This window comes from Pseudorasbora parva, chromosome 20, assembly GCF_024679245.1.
Source record: "Pseudorasbora parva isolate DD20220531a chromosome 20, ASM2467924v1, whole genome shotgun sequence".
In the NCBI taxonomy this organism is placed as follows: domain Eukaryota; kingdom Metazoa; phylum Chordata; class Actinopteri; order Cypriniformes; family Gobionidae; genus Pseudorasbora; species Pseudorasbora parva.
Window position 1 is genome coordinate 14,046,989 of NC_090191.1, and position 21,863 is coordinate 14,068,851.

Below are 21,863 nucleotides of genomic sequence, written 5' to 3' on the forward strand. Positions count from 1 at the left end.
TCACCTGGACAAAACGCCACCATGCAGGTTTTTCTAACTTTTTATTTTATTTTTTATTAAACTTGTGAACTTGTTGTCCTGTCAGGCTAGACACAATAATCATGACAACAATACATTAAAATTGAAACTACTGAAAATACAAAGACTCATACTGAATACAACCTATTCTGTACTGAGCCAATGTGCATTCTGTTTTTTTAAACAGCCAACGAAACGGCCACTTTATCTACGGTACTACATTTGTTCCCTCGTGTCTTTTTAAAAGTTTAAAACCTGCATAACCGTTTCGTATGGTATTTTCATACAAGGTTATATATTCATTCATCAGTTCCTGTTGGGTCCATATAAGAGGTCCTGTATTCTTTCACATGTAATGATGGTGGGCCAATGGAAATTTAAATCAGCAATCTAAATTAATTTACAGAGTTCAGGCGCCAGACAAGCTCAATCTTGTCAAAACACAAATACTGTACCGTATATTATACTATAATATACTCTAGTATTTTTTTCTGTGCAACAACAATTGAATCTTTGATTACTCAATAAGTGCAATTCACCTTTACTTCACTCATAATTACTACAGGCATTAAAAGAAAAGAATACACAAGTATCAACAGCAAAACGTACTGGTACAACAATCTGTCAAGCCACATTAAAGAGTGCAAAAATACATTTATTGTATGAATTTCATAATGAGTATGATTGAATACGAAAGCTGAGATTAATTCGTTTCAAAAAGCTTATTGTAAAATAAATATCTCTGAATTTATTAAAATATCTTTTAAATAAAATATTACCGGTCTGGAATGACATGAGGGGCAAGTGAAATATGAAACTATTCCTCGGTGATGGCAGGTTTAAGGATTCTCTCAAACGTGAATTCTCATGTGCCTGTTAAAGCTTCCTTTTTGAGCGAAACTCCTTCCACACTGAGAGCATGTGTAAGGCTTCTCTCCAGTGTGTATTCTCACGTGGCTCTCAAGGCTTCCTTTTTTACTGAAACTTGTTTCACATTGTTGGCAGGTGAAAGGCTTCTCTCCAGTGTGAACTCTCATGTGAACTACAAGATTTCCTTGCTGATCGAATCCCTTTCCACACTGAGGGCATATGAACGGCTTCTCTCCAGTGTGAACTCTCATATGGACTTCAAGGTTTCCTTTTTTAGTGAAACACTTTCCACACTGTTGGCATGTGTAAGGCTTCTCTCCGGTGTGAACTCTTATGTGGACTAATAGGTTTCTATTTTGGTCAAAACTTTTTCCACACTGAGGGCATGTAAACGGCTTTTCTCCAGTGTGAATTCTCATGTGCCTGTTAAGGCTATCCTTTTGAATAAAACTCTTTCCACACTGTTCACATGTGAATGGCTTCTCTCCAGTATGCAGTCTCATGTGCCTTTTAAGTGTTCCATTTTGAACAAAACTCGTTCCACACTGAAGGCAAGTGTATGGCCTCTCTCCCGTGTGAATTCTCATGTGGACTCTTAGGCTTTTGTTTTGGATAAAACTCTTTCCACACTGTTGGCAAGTGAAAAGACTTTTAGCTCCTGTCTGTTTTTGTGAGGATGTTTTTTCAGTCGGTGAGCAACTAAACAAGTCTCCAGTTATGAAATCATGAAGTCTCTCATAATGATCTTTTTCTTCCATTTCATTCAGTTCTTGACTCTCCTCTTTTAGGGGCATAGGGTCTATGGCAAAAAGAGACCAATACAAGTTAACAGACATCAAAACAATAAGACATCAACATCAGAACCATCAACATATGGGCTAGATCCTGCCAATTAAAGCCTGGAACAAACGACATCATTTTCAAAATGGTTGGATTGATGTTCTCACATTACAAGATGGTCTTGGGTACCATTTAGCCCTTTCACACATACTTTTAAAATATTCTGGCTGACCCCCTATTGTGAGTTTTTAAAAGGCAACCGATAATTACAACATATCACTTTGTTTCCATGGTGACATGTCATTGCTTGTCACGTGACACCGCAGTCACAGTAGCACTGTATGGCTGATGATCTAGCCTAGAAATCTAGACGCACCCTAGTGGCAGCAAATCTAATCCGCCGCAAGTATCGTCTAGCAATTCTCAATACACTTCTGAGCAAAGCCAAACTCTGGTCGGGCCAATCACATTGTGTATAGAGTCTTGCATGCTACTAGTAAACAGAAGCCGGGGAACGGCAGTCTTTCGAATCAGCTTTGACCGCGAGTCTGGAAGACTTGGAGTTAAGCTTTCTTCTGAGAAAAGAACAAAGAAAGGCACTGAAGTCATTCTTAAGAAGGGAAGATGTGTTCTGAGTTTTGCTGACCGGATACGGCGAAAGTTTAATCTGTCAACTAGCTCTGCTTCACCTTCTTTGCTATCCAATTTCGCGCCGTGCAGAGGGAGTTTGAAAGACAACTGTTTATCCCGCCCCTCGGATTGAGCCCTGTCAATGGTGAGTTTCCAGACCAAACATCTTGATGTGGGTCTGGCTTGTCAGGCTACTGATGATCTGCTTTAATTACAATTTTTTAAATTATAATATTCACAAATTCGTTAACTATAGTATGAAATATCTGGTATTATATAATACACGCTATTTGAGCTATTTGCGCTCCACCATTTTAGTTTGTGTCTCAGTTCAGAGAATCGGATCTATTGGATTCATAACACATGAATTCATCCACTTCTCCTAAAAATACATGAAAGTAAGTGATCAGTGAACTGGAAGAAGAAGAGAAAAAACTTAAAAGTTACTTACACAATGTGTATCTGATATGAATAAAACTCATGGAAAAGATTATTATGGCTATATCAGTGTGACTTTTACAAACTCTAAATGTATTGTTAAAACTGGTACTTAAATATCTGAAACCTAAAATAAATATGCAGCTGAAAACACTGAATAGTTGTTGTGTATATGACAAGTGCTGATTGTGTCTTTCTGAGCTCAGCGCCAGCCAACATGATGATAAAGTGATGCACTGGTAGACTAATCACACTGGTGTGATCATACTCTCCAGCGACAAGCCATGCTAAACACTTCACAGGAATCAGTGATGGATCAGTGCTTCTCTCAGATTGTCTTAGTACACATTATGCGATTTTCACTCAAGTGAATGAGCACAGATTTGAGCATTTGACAGTGATTTCACAAAACGTGAAAGTGAAAATTAGGGCTACATTCTTGCCCTACCTTGTACCTGGCATAAGATACTGAAAGAGGTATTACATGTTATCTCAGAACCTCTTGCCAATATTGTTAATGGTTTGCTTTATTTAGGAAATGGGTGCGCAATCCTGCTCCTGAAGGGCCACTGTCCTGCAATGTTTGGCTCCAACTCCAATTAAACACACCTGAACCAGGTAATCAAAGTCTTTTACTAGGCATGTTAAAAATGTCTGGGGTTGCGTTTCCCAAAAGCATTGTAAACCTAAGTTGATCGTAGATCATGACTAGCAGCCATATCACCCTGTAGCCCGAGACTGGTTTCCCATTAAGCTAAGCAGGGTTGAGCCTGAACAGTACCTGAATGGGAGACCTGGTAAAACTAGATTGCTGCTGGAAGAGGTGTTAGTGAGGCCAGCAGGGGGTGCTCACTCTGTGGTCTGTGGGGGTCGAAATGCCCCAGTATAGTGATGGGGACACTATACTGTCAAAGAGCACTGTCCTTCAGATGAGATGTTAAACTGAGGTCCTGACTCTTAGTGGTCATTAAAAATTTGCCTATTGGCCTCTGTTCATAATGGCCTTCTAATCCTTCCCATATACTGATTGGCTTCATCACTCGGTCTCCTCTCCACCAATCAGCTAGTGTGTGGTGGCCCTTCTGGCAGAAGTTGCACATTGGTGGTTGAGGAAATTTCCCTCAAAGTGTTTTGTATACTTTTATAAGAGACCATTGGTGGCAATGGTTCTACAAACTACTTAGGTCCTACAATGCTTTTGGGAAACTCTGCCCAGGCTGTTGTTGAGACAAGTTGGAGCTAAACTCTGCAGGAGAATGGCCCTCCAGGACCAAGTTTGAGAGAGTTCTGGTGCAGAGTTCCGGTGAGCATATTTTCCCCCCTATAATTATGACATTTCATTGATGCCCTCCTGCAATTAATAAACATGCAGAAACAGTGCTGCTGGAGTTTGCCTTCAATTAAAAAAATTATGGCCAAAGTATACTTCCAATTTTTATGTGTACGCGAGGGTCGGCATACAGTGCGTGACGCAAATTTCGGCATCAGAAGAGTACGCGCATACTGAACCAGGCACTAATGGATTTTTTTTAACCGCCAGATGCTTTGAATGCGCAGGTTGCACGTACATAATTTTTTTTAGCAGTATTTACATGGGTTGCATGGAGAGAGATTGATTAAAACTGTGCATGCATCGAACGTCTGTGTATGAGTCAAAAGAAGTATAACTTGCAAAAGTATAACTTGCAAAGTTAACTGCACGCATACGTGTAAAGAAAGAAGAAGCATACTTTCGGCTTTATGGCAATAAAACTGTCACTGATAATTTAATTTATAAAGTTTTAAATGTGTATATTTTCTTACACAAACGCATTGCTTCGCTTCAGAAGGCCTTTATTAACCACCAGAGCCGTGCGGAGCAGTTATATGATGGATAGATGCACTTTTATGAACTTCAAAAACGAAGCAACAAAGGACTGCTATTATAAAGCATGGAAGAGCCAGGACATTTTTAATATAAGTCTGATTTTATTTGTCTGAAAGAAGAATGTCATATACACCAAGTATGACTTGAGGGTGAGTAAATCATGGGATAATTTTCAGTTTTGGGTAAACCAAACCTTTAATAATACTATATTCAGCTACTCAAACAAATACTCAAAAGAGAAACACAATGCATGAAATGGTGACCATGTTCATTTAATGTCAACAACGGGGAAGATAACTATTTGTATAAAAACAAATTGATGTAAAAAAAAAAAAAAAAAACAAGTATATAAATTGTATCACTATTTGAAACTATTTGAAATGATTGATAAATTACAAATTATTTACATGTATAGTAAAAACAATATCAATGCAAATATTAACAAAACATTTCCTTTTTTTCAGTAATTTTTTAAAGTGTGGTACACCTCGAAACATGGAGTAACGCACAACGGAGCGTTGCATGGAACACACATGTACTTTGTGAGACGCCTCTCCTTTTTCTTCCGATAGCTGGAGAGGCAGACCTTGCAGTGCCGCCTGGTCCTGCTGCCCTGGGCGACGGTCTGCGGGACTTCGGCGGGGAAATGCCTCCCTGTTAACCGCAGAGTAGTGTCCAAAGCAGGGCAGCCCCCTTTTGGTGGACAGAGGGTTGTGCCATACTCCTCCAGCAGCCTGATCTCCAGGGAAGTGATGACCTGTCCTGTTGATAGTAAATTACATTTGTAGGGAGTTAGAAAGTATGTAGTTTAAGTATAGGACAGTGTGGTTGTGGACTTGAACACAGCACTTTCACGTATATTGTAAATATAAAGTGTAAAGTGCAGTTATGCTTATATTTGCAGGGTTTCTGCAGGTAATATGAAGGTACATTTAACATCTTTTGAAGACCAATAAAAATTAAAAATAAATGAAAGAACGCAACATGTCAATATGTTCTCTAAATGTTAACGCACACAATGAGACATATTTGGCCCCATTTACACTGCATGGTTCAAGTGATCCAATTCCGATTTTTTTTCCTCTCATGTGGCATAGATCGGATATGACATGTGAACGTGTAAGCAGTAAAAAAAAAACGCATGAATTCCGATATCCTCAGTTCGGATTCAGGCCTCACTCATATGTGGTAATAAATCTGATATGATTCGGATGCGTGCATTAGCGTCTGCCATGTAAGCAGTCAAATCGGATATCCACCAGTAAATGCGAGTCGTACGTCATTGAAAAAAGGACGGAGGCAAATGACGTCAGCTCAGGTGGTCACAAACTGCGATCCAGTGTTGCCAAGTCTGCGGTAAAAAAAAAATATTAAAAAAAAATTATTTTATATTTGGACCATGGGCGGCGCCATTTTGTTTGCATTCTAGGTTGACAGCTGTTTGTAAATCGGCTGTACACTCGTTATTACGGTGCAACGTGAGACTGAATGACTGCACTCGAACATGTCCACTATGATGTCGGACAACACTACAAATGGCCGTCCCTTCAAATAATGCCCTATTTCAGGGTATAGGGGGTCGATTTCAGATTCAGCCCCTGTCGTGGAGACTGAGCAGCCCAACATCTCGATTGAGACAGCGCAGTCTGTCAGGTGTGTGTGCCCGCCCGCCGATCTGTTTGTGACTTGTGTAGGTGAGTTTGTGTGCACATGTATGTTTGAGTGTGTTTTAAGTACAATTACAAAGCAATTCATTGGTTTTGTTTAACTCTGAAACAATTTTCAAGTTGCGTTGTGGTAAAAATAGCTACGGGTGGGACTTCCGGTTGACGGCTGATCAGTATGGCGGATTAGTCTTTGAGCTCCTCAAAGTTGGGTTGTACTTTCCCCTGAAATTCAAAGTAATTGCTTTTGAAATAGACAAATTTTGTCTGAAAATATGCCAGGGGGAGGCAAGAGAGGGCCTAGGAAAATGCAAGGAGATAAAGAACAGCTAAATTTTGAACAAGGCGAAGCACATGTGAACGCCGAAATAGAAGATGACGACGGCGAGGCATCAACGCAGACCCTACACGAAACAATGCTAAGTATTAGCAATCAGATAAGTGGCCTATGGACTGAGCTGAAATCGGATCTTGATGCATTCAAAGCAGACATAAAACAAGAGATGAATACTCTTAAACATGACATCAATCATCAACTAACAGTGACAAAGCTAGCGGTGGAGGAACAGAGTGAAAAACTCGAAGAAGCTCAGAATCGCATAGGAGGAATTGAGACTTGGTCAACGGCAGCTAACGACGCGGTCAAACAATTACTTAAGGAGCAAAAGAAGATGCTGGACAAGATTAACGACCTGGAATCAAGGGGGAGAAGGAATAATTTGAGAATTTATGGGGTCCGCGAAGGAGAAGAGGGCAGTTCCACAATGACCTTCGTTGAAAACCTACTTCGAAGTGAAAAGTTGATCAGCGAGGGTACTGACCCGCAAATACAACGAGCTCATCGCTCCCTTGGCCCCAACCCTCCCGCGGATGCTCCCCCGCGATCCATCATCGTGAACTTTCTTGAATTTAAGATCAAGGAGACCGTACTAAAAAACGCGTGGCAAAAAAAGATACTCATACGAGATAAGCCCGTAACGTTTGACCATGACTATACCACGGCAGTGGTGCAACAGCGCCGAGCTTATAAACATATTAAGAGCGCGCTGAAGGCTAAAGGCATCCGATTTCAATCACCTTTCACCAACCTTCGAATCCATTGGGACACGGGCCCACGGTTGTACCACACCCCGGCGGAGGCTTTACGTGAGATGAGAAATCAGGGAATCGAGGTGGAAGAACCCAAGGATCGCGGAGGTCTCGATTCGGCTGTCCTGCTGGATCAGCTGGAGAGCGCATCACCATGGCAACCCGCCCCTCGCCACAGAGACAAGGGAGTTATCAAACGCGTACGCGATCGACTACAGGAGTTTCAACGTTCCCCGCACTAGCTAAATGTCGGCATGTCCTACAGGTGCTTCTCGCTTGTTTATTTTGGGACCATTAACCCACACATAAAACATGTGCTGATTAAATCTACGGTTGTAGTCTACGAAGTTGATGCTACTTTAGGCGTTAGGAATATATTTACCCTACTTTGAGGATGACAAACCTGACCTGGAATGAGTGAAACTCATTTTGCGTTATCACTAGTTCTGGGAGGGGGCCCTCGCTTCGTGCGAGGCTTTTCCCCCTCACTTAATGTTGGGATTACAACCCAGAGTGTACTTTTAGTACCTCATTTTGGAAGTCATTGTGTTCATTCTAAATATACTTCTGTATGTTCATTAGTTCTTTTTCATTGCTTTTTATTTGGGAGGCTTTGGGAGGAGGAAGAGCTACATTTTATTTTATTATCGGATGATACAAAAACTTGAAATAATGTCACTGAATGTAAACGGTCTTGGGAATGCAATCAAAAGAGCAAGGGTAATGACAAAAATAAAGAAAGAAAATAAACACGTTATCTTTCTACAGGAAACCCATTTGTCACCACAAGAGCACGAGAAATTAAAAAAATTTGGATACGAGAAAATATACCACAGTTCTCATGTTCATAGTCACAAAAGAGGTGTAGCCATCCTCATATCGAAGTCGTTGAAATTTGATACATATAAAGAAATAAAAGACAAAGAGGGGCGCTACGTTATAGTGAAAGGCAAAGTTGAAAGCAGCAAATTGACTTTAGTTTGTATATATGCACCTCCAAAAAGTGATAGACACTTTTTTAAAGACTTATTTGATATGATCTCTCTAGAATCTGAGGGAATTTGTATTTGTGGTGGGGATCTCAATGTAATACTGAATTATAATCTGGACACAACTAGCCAAATCAGAAGTAAAAAAGCAATTGGAAAATTTGTAAACACTACACTCAAAGAAACTGGACTTGTAGATGTATGGAGGCTATTACACCCCACACAAAGAGACTATACCCATTATTCTGTCCCGCACTCTGTACATACACGGATTGATTATTTTCTAATGCAAAAGGAAACATGCTACAGAGTGTTGGACTGTAGAATTGGAGTCGCTGATGTTTCTGATCATAATGCAATTTTTTTAACTATCCAAATAGACTCCACACCCAAAAACTCTGTGTGGCGGCTCAATGTGGGTATTCTCAACAATGAGAAAATTGTGAATGATATTAAGCAGGAAATTGATACATTTCTTAGAGAAAATGATAATGGGGAAGTTGACCCTTTAATCCTTTGGGATGCGTTGAAGGCTGTGCTGCGGGGAAAACTAATAGCTATAACTGCACAACTTAAGAGAGCTAGAAAACAGAAGTACGAAAAATTGATGATTACTTTGAAAGAGCTAGAAAATAAATTCAAGCATAAAAGAGAATTAAATATACAAAAACAGATAAAGGAAGTAAAAATACAAATAGAAGAATTACTTAATCAAGAAGTAGAGAAAAAGGCAAGATACGTCAAGCAAAGTTATTATGAACTTGGTCCCAAGTCAGCAAAGCTACTTGCTCGTAGACTGCGGAAACAATATGCGGATACTGCAATTCACAAAATTAAAAACCCAATATCACAGAAAATTGAAACTAAACCTGAGGAGATTGAAAAGATTCTCAGGGAATATTATCAAAAACTGTATTCACAAGATGAGACCGTGAACAAGTGGTACATAAGAAATTTCCTTGATTCATTAGATTTACCTAGCATTGGGATGATACAGAACAAAACAATCACCAAAGAGATTTCACTAGAAGAACTAAATAAAGCGCTGGGAAAAATGAAGACTAATAAAACCCCAGGTGGTGATGGGTTTCCTGCGGAGTGGTACAGAAAATTTCGTGACAATCTGAACCCAATTTTATTAAGATCTTTTAACTGGACGATAAAGGAAGGCTGCATTCCACCATCTTGGAAAGAGGCCATTGTGTCGTTGATTCCCAAGGAGGGGAAAGATAGAGAGGATTGTGTTAATTACAGACCCATCTCCATTTTGAATGTGGACTATAAATTGTATACTTCAATTATTGCTAAAAGACTGGAATCATTTGTTACAGAATTGATTGATGAGGATCAATGTGGGTTTATTCCAGCTAGACAAACACAGGATAATATTAGAAGAACTTTACACATACTCGGAAAAATCAACAGAGATAAATCAAGTACAGCTCTTATAAGTTTGGACGCTGAAAAGGCGTTTGACAGGGTGGGGTGGGAATTCCTGTACCAGACGCTTGAAAGATTCGGATTCAATCAAGACTCAATAAAAATTATTAGGGCAATTTATCAGCAGCCTACTGCCAGAATCAAGGTGAATGGGTCTCTAACAGATCGGTTTTTTTTGAGTAGAGGGACGAGGCAAGGCTGCTGTTTGAGCCCCATCCTCTTTGCTCTGTACATTGAACCATTGGCACAGGCTATCAGACAAGAGGAGGGAATAAAGGGTATCACTATGGGACAAATGGAGCACAAAATAGGATTATACGCTGACGATATTATGCTATACTTGCAGGAGTTGGAGACCTCTCTCCCTAAACTTTTGGAGATAATTGAACAGTTTCATGTTTGCTCCGGTTATAAACTAAATATCACAAAAACTCAAATGATTCACTTTAATTACTGTCCAGGAGAAGAAATTAAAAATAAATTAAATATAAATTGGAAAACAAAAACACTGAAATATTTAGGCGTAATAATAACAAAAAACCCTGAGCTGCTATACAAAGCAAACTATAAGCCAATAAATAATAACATAAAAAAAGATTTGGAGAGATGGTCGACCTACCCGTTAGATTTTAGTAGCAGAATAACTGTAATAAAAATGAATATTCTGCCAAGGCTCCTGTATTTGTTCCAGTCACTTCCAGTGGAAATACCACTTCAACAATTTGCACAATGGGACAAAATGGTGTCAAGGTTCATATGGGGGGGGAAACGTCCCAGAATACGTCTCTCTACTTTACATCTGCCAAAAGAGAAAGGTGGAATGGCTTTGCCAAATTTAAAACTGTACTTTCAAGCTGCACAACTACGACCTTTGTGCCTTTGGTGTGATAACTCTTATATTGCACGATGGAAAGATATTGAGACTTCTGTACCAGGTCATAATGTTCAAACCCTGTTGGGGGAGGAAGGCCTAGATGACACTTTAAGGAAGGGTCTGAATCCTATAGTTAAATTCTCTCTTGAGATATGGTTCTCTTTGATTAAAAAATTTAAACTTAAAAATGATCAAAGAATACTAAAATGGATCGCACTGGACAATAGTTTTAAGCCGGGCATTTATGACAGGACTTTTAAGGATTGGATGAATAGGGGTCTGACAGCTTTCTGTATAGCTACTAAAAATAACAAGATGAAGAATTTTCAGGAGCTAAAGGATAGTTTCGATCTAAATAACCATGACCTTTTCAGATATTTACAATTGAGAGATTACTACTGCAAAGAAATTAAGGGGACTTCTTCTGACGTGGTAAACCCTCTTATTGAAATAATGTGTGGCGCTTATCAACAAAAGACTAATAAGATTGTATCTAAACTCTATCGGAGTCTGATGGAGAACTTGAAAAACACTACACTTTACGTAAAAACAAAATGGGAGTCTGAATTAAAGATTGTCCTCACAGAGGAGGAATGGTACCAAACATGCCGTCTACTCCAGACCTCCACCAACTCCCAACAGTGGAGAGAATTTAATTGGAAGTGTCTTATAAGGTTTTTCATCACCCCTTATTTGAAGAGTAAACAACTTGGGATACCTCAAGACTGTTGGAGGGACTGTGGTAGTAGGGATGCAAACCATGCTCACATCTTCTGGACATGTCCTAAAATTCAACCATTTTGGACTATTGTTAACAATACGTTACAGAAGGTACTGGGATACAGGATCCCAAAGGACTGTAAAGTTTTGCTTCTTGGAAACATTGCAGAAAGTGTGCGAAAGGAGGATCTTTATTTATCCAAGATTTTGTTATCTGCTGCCCGAAAGGCTATTACTAGACTTTGGCTCAAATCGAACATCCCAGATCAACAGCAATGGACAAATATAATTCAAAACATTTTCATAATGGAAAAATTAACCTACACTATAAGGTTAAGAGAATCATCATTTAAGGAAAAATGGAGAAAATGGACCCACTTTCTTGCCCTAGAGTCTGCATAACTTTTCCTCATTATATAACTATACATTGTGTGTTGAATCTGTGAGACTCTACCGATTGGGTTCTGGTAATTTTGCACAAGAGATGAAAGAAGTTATGCATATGTACGGTTTATTATTCAGTGTTTCCGAAGATCATAATTTGACTTATTGTTTGTTTGTTTCAATTGTACTAGATACCTCCTCCTAGGCCTCAGTTGATTTGGTTCGATGTTGGATATGTATGTGTGTATGTATGTATGCATGCATGTGTGTATGTATGTATATGTATGTATGTGTGTATATATATGTGTATGTATATATATATGTATATATATATATTTTTTTTCTCCTTTCTTTTTGTAATTACTTTTTGTTGTTATTATAAAACTCCAAAAAAGATGCAAGTTTAAAAAAAAATAGCTACGGGTAACGCCAGCTGATTGAGGAGTGCAACCATTCTACGTCATCAACCTAGAACGCAAACAAAATGGCGCCGCCCATGGTCCAAATTTAAAATCGATTTTTTAAATAACGTAGATCTTTAATGGGTTTTCTACCACATAATTCAGTAAGTAATTACAAATTCATAATTCATTTATGTTATATTAAGCCATACAAGTCTCAACACCAGGGGATCCCTTTAAAGATGTGTGGAACAGTGCAGAGAGCAAAACATTGTGCAATCATTTTGTCTGCGTCCATTACATATAGTTTTACTTCCTTTCACCGGTTAAGAACGTCTTGGGCTGTTTTCCCAGTGTACAGTGTAAATGCAAATATCAGATACGGGTCGCTTGTGAAAAGATGATGTAAGCGGGTTGTCAAAAAAAATCGGATATAGTCACCAAATCGAAATTGTGCATCAAGACCTGCAGTGTAAATGCAGCCTTAGTGACACTCCAAAGTTTGAAAATACAATTTCCAACAGATCTCCATAACTAATTAAATTTAACACAAAATAGCTTTTTGAGATGTTTGAGATAAGAAATCTTGTGAAAGTGATTTTATGCTTAATACAAGAACAAATATGTGCAAATTATTTAATTTTTTAAAATGATCTAAATTCAATTTCTCAGAAAACAAGACTTAATTTGTCACATCATTAAATGTATCTTGATCTATGGATGTTTTGAATCTGTACTGGGAAAAAAAAAACAGTTTTTCTGGACTCATCTTTGGAACACAAATTAAAATATGTTTTACAAATTTGAAATTCTGTGACATTCTGCATTATATAGTAAATTCCATTTTTATGAATGGATTCTGTAATCATAGGGCCCTAATGCATGACAATGAATTTGAGACTTTCTGATATAGTAAAAAAATAAATAAAGGCCTGTAATTGTGGAAGGTCAAATTAAGACTTTAAGAGTGAGTTGCACCAACAAGGATGTAATTAAACTCAGTTTAAAGCTAATCTAGGAGTGGTTGATCTAGGCTTTATTTTAAATCGAATTTTGTTGCACCAACTAATTTTAAACCCAGATTAACAAATCGGGGATAAGAATTTAACCTGCAATTAAAACCTCCATTTGCGTTTAATTTTCGCCGCCATGATGGATTTGCCATTGGCAGCAACAATAATATTCAATTTTCTTCTTTATTGACCACCAAAAACTCTCTCTTTGACATAAGTAACTCTTGCCAATAAAGGAAATAAACTTGTAAAATGTCAGCTTGTAAAGCTCTATGTAGAGAAACCGTTACTGATCAAGCAGGCAATCAAAACATTGCGGCAGCGTGTGGATTTCATGAGCCTGGAAATATATTTATAGTATCAAGTAATGTAGTCTATTGTGACATCCTAACTTATGACAAAACAACTGTCATGATTGGCGAAGTGACTATCTCCGCTCTTGACGAGCGTTTGCGTTTGATCGAGTGGAGCTGGAAACACGATCACTGGCGCTTACCTCATGAGCACAGCAGCCGTTAAATGCTAAATATAATCCTCTTTTCTTGTCTTTGTCCAACATCGAGATGAGTGACGGATCTGCATCCCAGACTCGATATCAGGCATAATCTCACAGGCCATCACGACCCTCACATTCTGACTCAATTAGCTTTCCTTTTCCATTTTATTAGTGATAAACGCCTCTCTGAGACCTAACAACACACCCACTGTTACTATTTCTGTTCAATCATCTGCATAAATTAATTGTAGGGCGCTTTATTTTATTTAAACATCCTCACATTTAAGTTTAAAATGAATCCATAATTGAGATTTAAATCTGAGTTTAAAGTTATGGAGCCAATCCATTTTAAATAGAAATTTAATCCAGGAGAAAAATTATGGTTTAAATGTAAACTTGCTTATTTTTAAACAAGGTTTAAAGTTTGGTGCAACAGAATTGTTAGATAAACCTTGATTTAATCTAGATTTAAGATGAATCCTTGTTGGTGCAACCCACTGTTTAAAGAACCGCGGAAACCCAGTTTAGAAGGCTGTGTACAATTCTAACCTGACAATTGTTGGTGAACAATGCGAAGGTTCAGCACAGCAGTGTAGAGTAGATAAAAGATCTTCTTATACCACTTCGTTGTTGTCCTGGCACACTCAAGAAAGCTTTTTACCATGTCAGCCCTGTCAACTGCCCCCATATTTTGTTGTATTCAATGACACAGTAAGGCTTGACCTCACTCTCATCAGTATAAGAACATCTCTCTTATCGACCCATTTTACCACCAGCTGTGTTTCATTCTATCTGCACTTAACTTGCCCTTTTGTCATTTTTGCAGTGAAAACTCATTCCTCTCCTGTTGGCCAACAGCAATGGACTGCTATACCAGTTGTCCACATAGAGGATGTGGCCCTTTCCCAGGTAAGGTGCAAGTAAGGTAATTTCGACCAAACCAGAAATGCCTAACCTCTCTTAGTGGTGGATGTCAGCAGTGAACCCGCTATAAATAACCATTGTCTTGCAAATATACAATCAGTACATCACAGAGTGGTACAGGATATGTATGAGAGCAGTAGGACAGTGGTAAGGTAAGGTGGGCTCTGGGCCCCTTCTTGTTTGCGGTGGTGATGGACAGCCGGCCAGGTCAGACAGGAATCTCAATGGACTATGATGTTTGCAAATGACATTGTGATCTGTAGTGCGAGCAGGGAGCAGGTGGAGGAAAATCTAGAGAGGAGAAGGTTTGCTCTGGAGAGAAGAGGAATGAAGGTTAGTCACAGCAAGACAGAATACATGTGTGTGAATGAGAGAGAACCAAGCGGACAGTGAGGTTACAGGGAGAAGAGGTAAAGAAGGTGCAGGATTTTAAGTACTTAGGGTCAACAGTCCAGAGCAATGGGGAGTGTGGAAAAGAGGTGAAGAAGCATGTGCAGGCAGGTTGGAATGGGTGGAGAAAAAAGTCAGGTCTGTTGTGTGATAAAGAGTACCAGCAAGAATGAAAGGAAATGTGTCCAGGACAGTAGTGAGACCAGCAATGTTGTATGGTTTGGAGACAGTTGCACTGAGGAAAAGACAGGATGAAGAGCCAGAGGTAGCAGAGTTGAAGATATTGAGGTTCTCTTTTGGAATGCCGAGGATGGATAGGATCAGGAATGAGTACATCAGAGGGACAGCACATGTGAGATGTTTTGGAGACAAAGTTAGATAGGCCAGGTTGAGATGGTTTGGACATGTTCAGAGGAGGGAGAGTAAATATATTGGTAAAAGGATGCTGAGGTTAAAGCTGCCAGGCAGGAGGTCAAGAGGAATACCAAAAAGGAGAGGTAGTCAGTCTGAGAGAAGTGAATGCAGGGGAAAAAAATCTATCAGTTTCTTTCCATATGGATGCACTGATGGAACGCAGCCTGATTTTCCATTTCTTCAGTGATTCGTCCAGAGATCTTTATAAGAGACAAAAACATGACAGAAGGAGGAGGTAACACCTTTAAATATGCTTCTTATTTAGTGTAGTGGATTGTGGTGACTGTTGTCTGCATTTCACCATTAGTGCGAGATAGAGAAAAACAAGTGTTAAAAAATGGAATCTGCGGTAGCAGGTCGGAGCTCGAGTAATCCCAGAGATGATTTTCTGATAACTCCCATCAGAAAAACTGCAAACAGGAGTACATTTCTTTGATGGTAGTGGGCACCCACCTTGCCATCTTTCCCTGCACTCGTGGTGCCATCTTCTCCTGGAGTTCTGAAGCATACCCGGTTTATTTCCTCCACAATTTCTACAACATGCCCCTCTGTAAATAACAGTTTGAAACACTGCACCTCAGTGGCAGATGCAAGAGGGGTTTGCACTCCAGAATTTGGGCTGTCAAATGTCATACCCAGCCCAGTAGGGGTTAAAGTTGCTGGTAGCTGTCCAGATAGAGCTTACCTGCACTGCTAAATTGGACGTGTCTGTATGGGTACCAGTTGTGGACCAGAATCACCCTTTCCAAAAGTACGGACTTTGGATAGGAGCTCATCATCGGAATCACTCTCACTCGATTCAAAATCTACCTTTTTATCAGAATAAAAAAAAAAACTTGCGATTCACTATCGCCAAATTGGTAGAATTTTGTTGACATACTGTCTGACTGATCTGAGGTAAACGCGACGTCACAAAAATATCACTGAATCCACGGAGCTATAATTTTTTTTAAATTCATATTTTTATTTATTTCGTTTTACATTAAGTTTAAGAGTGTGGAGATATATATATATATACAGCTCTGAAAAAAAATTAAGAGACCACTTAACATTTAAAAAAAAATCAATAACAAACCGCTCATTTGAGTACTACGAGTTATCTTGACTGGTACTACTTGTATGCTTAACGCTGTCGTTGACTGTCTGGTGCCATCTTGGGGTGACTGTACCTTAACTTAACATTAACTGCCTTAAAAGACTTAAAGGGTTTACTTTATAAAGTTTTAAATATGGATATTTTTCTTACACCAACAAGTCGATTCGAATCAGAAGGCCTCTATTAACTCATCGGAGCCGCGTGGAGCACGTTATTTGACGGACAGCTGCATTTTTATCGATTTCAAAAACAGCTACAACTACTGCTTGAATTTACATTAGCCAGGACTTTTTAAATATAACTCTAATTGTATTTGTCTCAAAGAAGAATTTCATATACACCTATGATGACTTAAGGGTGAGTAAATCATGGGCTAATATTCATTTTTGTGTTAACTAACCCTAACTTTTAGCATTCATTTCAACATATATTATAAAAACAAATCTTCAGCAATAGATAAAGGCTTAAAGGGTTAGTTCACCCAAAAATGAAATTGATGTCATTAATGACCCTAATGTCGTTCCACACCCGTAAGACCTTCGTTCATCATCGGAACTAAGTTTAAGACATTATATATTTTAGTCCCAGAGGATAATGCAGTCAATGACCACTTTACTGTCCATGTCCAGAAAGGGAATAAAAACATCATCAAAGTAGTCCATATGTGACATCAGTTGGTTGATTAGTCTCTTGAAGCATCAAAAATACATTTTGGTCCAAAAATATCAAAAACTACGATTTTATTCAGCATTGTCTTCTCCGCCATGTGCCTCCAAAAAGAATCAAACGGTTATTGAATCAGTGAATCGATTCACTGATTCATTACCCATTTGATTAGTTTTGGAGGCACACGGAGGAGAAGACAATGCTGAATAAAATCGTAGTTTTTGACATTTTTGGACCAAAAATAACTCTTCCAAATAAGGCAAAAACAGAGCATTACATCCTAGGGACAATTTATAGGGTTGTAAATGGACCTGTAAAACTGTATCTGGACAATTTTTGCCCTTTAATAAGCCACATACCCCTCTATGTAGATATCCGAGATTAATTTAACATTCAATTCTTTAAACTCAAGACAATTATTCATGTCTAATTTACTTACAAGTAGCCGTGTAATAAACGAGATAATGTACACCCAGCTAGTTATCGCAAAATAAACAACCTCTGCTTCGCGTCGGGGTCCTGATCACTCTGTCAAGGTTTATTCTGTGATAACCGGTTGGGTGTACATTATCCCTTGTAGCCATGTTTAGCCACGTTTCCACCTTGGGAACTTTCCCCAGGAACTAGGTACTTTGGGGTAGTACTCTGGGTAGGACTCAGGAGCTGAACATGGTGATTGGTTAAGTAACCCAGCATTTTATTTCAACTAGTGGTTGGCCGTTATCGGCATTAACGTGTTGCGTTAATGTGAGACTCTTATCGGGCGATAAAAAAAATAACGCCGTTAAAGGGGTACTTCAGCGCTGGGAAGATGAATCTGTATTTAAACTGGGTCTATACCAGCGTTTCCCAACCGGGGTGCTGCCTGAAGAGAGCAGGGGTGCCGTGCAAAAGGTGCACTTGCACCGCGCATCTCGCATCTGATTACGCATCTTTAATATGGGTTGTAACTTGAAAATAATGGTTTATGGATGTTCTGCCGATGGAAAACGGCCTCTCTTTGTAAACTGTTCAATGCATGCGAGTGCTGCCATATGTCCGAATATGACCAGTCATTTCATCATCATCACCTGTGCATATTCGGCAGAAGACGCGAATGAGGACTCGCTCGCTGAGAGAAGATCTGTCTCTGCATGCGCTCGTCCCAAAGCACGTAAATGTCTCACACCCCTAGCGTAACGTATGTGAGAAGGTAGAACACACATTCTGAAAGCCTTCGGCAGAATTCAGATGAGCCATTTTAATCTAGATTAATTTCAAAATTAATTAAAACAATTTATCTATGCCCACCTCTAATTTCAACCTAAAGTCTGTTGCGGTTCGTGCAATAAGAGTTGTTTTCTATTCAAATTAACAATGAAGTTAAAAAAAAATACAACCGATGGACAGACGGCTAGGTTCAGGCTTTATTAAGTGTATTTGTAGAAGACCAAATCCAGTGGGCTCTGGAAAGTGGACCACAATGGAAATGCAGATAGCAACAGGTCTGAAAAAAAAAAAAAAAAAAAAGAGTTCCTGGGACAAATTGTTCCGGGTAATTTCAGTGGAAACGGTGCTTTTGTTGGCGGTGGTGCCACGGTGGACAAGTGATGTAACGGTGTTGCAGCTGAACGCAGCTGAACACCGGTAACACCAGCAACATTCACTATCGCAGCAAGCCTAGTTCCCATCTGCATACTATCCATCCTTAATAGTATGTGAGGTTATAACAAATCCTAATACTTCTGCATCGAGTGTACACCGTAGCTATGTTGTAGGCTGTGTATTGCACACGTAACCTATGATGTAACCTTACGTGCACCTCTGCAAGCGCTGTGATTAAGCCTCCCTCAGGGGTATCCGGCTCCCTCTGCATTTGTAACTGCACGTCCGACGCAGAAGTATAAATCAGCCATAAGTGTGTTCTAAAGTATATGTTGAAAAAAGTATGCCAAAAGTTCCCGGATGGCCCCCGATTTTTGAGTTGTGGATTTCTCTTTGGAGGAGGATTTGTTTCAGGACTACAAACACCAATAACAGAAACTACTAACATGGCAGATGAGCGAGATTGAGGTTTAGATCAAGTTGTGTCATTCAAAGTAATGAAACTTCTCTGTTACATCACTGTGTCATCCATTATCACTGTATAAAATACAATTTTTGCATCTTATTACATATTGCAAAATTACATATTGACGAGGAATGATTATCACTGACAAATATGTTATACTTAATATTTTAAAGCATTTTTGTATTGTTCTAGATGTATTGTATTTTACAGGTCGCAGAGAGTTGAAGAACAATCACTGTCACTTTTTATCCAGCTGTCCAATCCCAGTGGAGAAGGGGCAGGACAAATACCACACCGACCAACCCTCATATTCTGCTTGTGGTTGTTGTTGTTTGTTATCGTTGTACATCTCTTCCAAAACTATTTCCAATCACATGCGGTCTTGTTCACAATGCATGGGTATGCACAAATTTGTGCGTGAAATGTGTGTGTGAACGATTTTAAGAACAAATCACAATTCACCAAATATTTCATAATGACTTTTTTCACAGAAAAATATAGGAACCACTGAAACCACACGTACACAAAAATAAATAGCTCTGTAAGGCTTTATAATCATGTTAAGGAGTTATATTTTATCCTAACATGACCATAATTACATTGAAGTATATTGCATTATTTGTATTATATAATTGAAAACTGATAAATGAAAATATTAAATAATTTATTTTAGACACATTATATCATTTACAGTTAAAGAGTAAGTAAAGCTGTGTTATAGATTTAACTGCGATGTTTCTCTTAATGCATTAAAATGTGTATGTACAGCTGGCTAATAAGAGTCCTGTAATCTGGGTCTGTATAAAAGGCGTTTATTGTGAGGCACACAGACTCACTTTTGAAGACAATAAACACAACAATATATGGTTTATCTGTGTTTTTCATGCTATGTTGGGTATTATTAGCCTGACAAGCCAGACCCACATCAAGATGTTTGGTCTGTAAACTCACCATTGACAGGGCTCAATCCGAGGAACGGGATAAACGGTTGTCTATCAAACTCCCTCTGCACGGCATGCACGCAATTGGAAAGCGCTACAACCAACCAGAGCAACGAAGGTGAAGCAGAGCTCGTTGAAAGATTAAACTTTAGCCGTATCCGGTCAGCAAAACTCAGAACACATCTTCCCTTGTTAAGAAGGACATCAGTGCCGTTCTTTGTTCTTTTCTCAGAAAAAAGCTTAACTTCAAGTCTTCTAGAGTCGCTGTCAACGGATTCTAAAGACCGCCGTTTGCCAGTTTCTGTGTTTATTAGAAGCACGCAAGCGCAACTCTGCCGTCACTATGTTAAGCCCCGCCCACCGACTCTATACACAATGTGATTGGCCCACCCAGAGCTTGGCGTTTACAGCTCAGAAGGGTATTGAGAGTTGCTAGACAACACTCACAGGGAGATTAGACTTGCTGCCGCTAGGGTGCGTCTAGATTTCTAGGCTAGGGTATTATTTTATTGGGTAACCGATGTGAGTAGGAACTATACTCTCATTCCAGCATAATATTCCTTCATTGTGCCGCTGCACCCATGGTACGCCAGCAAAGTTATGTGATTATTACACTGGAATTAGAGTATAGTTTCTAGCCATATCGGCCTATAAAATCACAACTTTTCATTTTACATCGGCCTCTACACGATGCTACAGAAGAGTCCAGTTTTACATATCGAAACTCTTTGGTCATTTTTTTGGAGCGAGATGATAACAGTCTCAATTATATTTGCTAAGCTATGCTAAAAATGCTACCACCAGAGCCGGAGATCGGCTGAATGGATTTAAAAACAGTACAACTAAAAAATAGTATTAAAGTATAAAAAAATATTAAAAAATAGTGGCATGTACCTTAACATTTTCTATAGATTTTAAGCACGATTTTCTGCCACCCTAAAGAAATAGCTGGTCTTCTCTGCTCACCTTACATATGAGCCATGGCTATTTAGATGTACAAATTCTACTTGCATAATAGGAGCACGTTTAAGGAAAAAGATGCATGCCTCCTTCAAATGAAGTGGAAATCATGCAGCTTTAGATAATGAAACCAACCTGTTTGTTCTTCAGTATCTTCATGGTTTACTGTCAATGTTTCTTCATTCCTCGTGTCTCCACTCTCATCTTTAATAAACGCCATCTTTACTTGTTCCTCACGATTTTCTTGTTTCACACTGAATGTTTCTTCAATCCTCATATCATCACTCTCCTCTTTAATAAACTCCATTTTTATAATAGTGTCACATGGATCTGAGTCGCTTCACCAGGAGTTTTTCTGTGTGTTTGGACAATCTGCCATGATTAAGATGAGAATAATTAACAGAAAGAAAAATAAATCCACATAATATCTCTCAATCAGCGCACTGGTAAAAAAGGAGTCAGTCAGAGTTAATGGCCTAAAATACCCCTCAAAATTAGCAATACATAATAATAAAGAACACAAATTAAACAGACACTTAATTTTAAGAGATGCAATGCAGATTATACTTAATATATCCTACCTTACTCAAACAAAACATTTACAGTTGTTTTTTTAAAGTTGTCATTACACCTATTTGTTTTCTAGTTGTATTTACACCTTTTTGACCAGCATATGTATAATCTTTTCAGTGAATAATTTTGAAAAAGCTCTGTTTCTCCATCACCCAGTGGCCAATTGACTACATAGG

General features: G+C 38.9%; 1 protein-coding gene across 4 annotated transcripts in view; it reads right to left on the bottom strand.

Annotated features, from left to right (window-relative positions):
* LOC137049711 (zinc finger protein OZF-like) overlaps positions 1-21,863 on the bottom strand; it is a 22,682-nt gene continuing 819 nt past the window's right edge. For 3 of the 4 annotated variants that reach the window (XM_067428336.1, XM_067428334.1, XM_067428335.1), the window contains exons 2-3: positions 21,250-21,486; positions 1-1,687 (exon numbers count right to left, since the gene is read on the bottom strand). In XM_067428336.1, the coding sequence (XP_067284437.1) occupies positions 870-1,687; positions 21,250-21,421 (990 nt within the window). In that variant the 5' untranslated portion in view covers positions 21,422-21,486 and the 3' untranslated portion in view covers positions 1-869. Of the gene's footprint in view, positions 1,688-21,249; positions 21,487-21,695; positions 21,844-21,863 lie in introns of those variants that run through there. The other variant, XM_067428337.1, reaches the window with a different exon arrangement.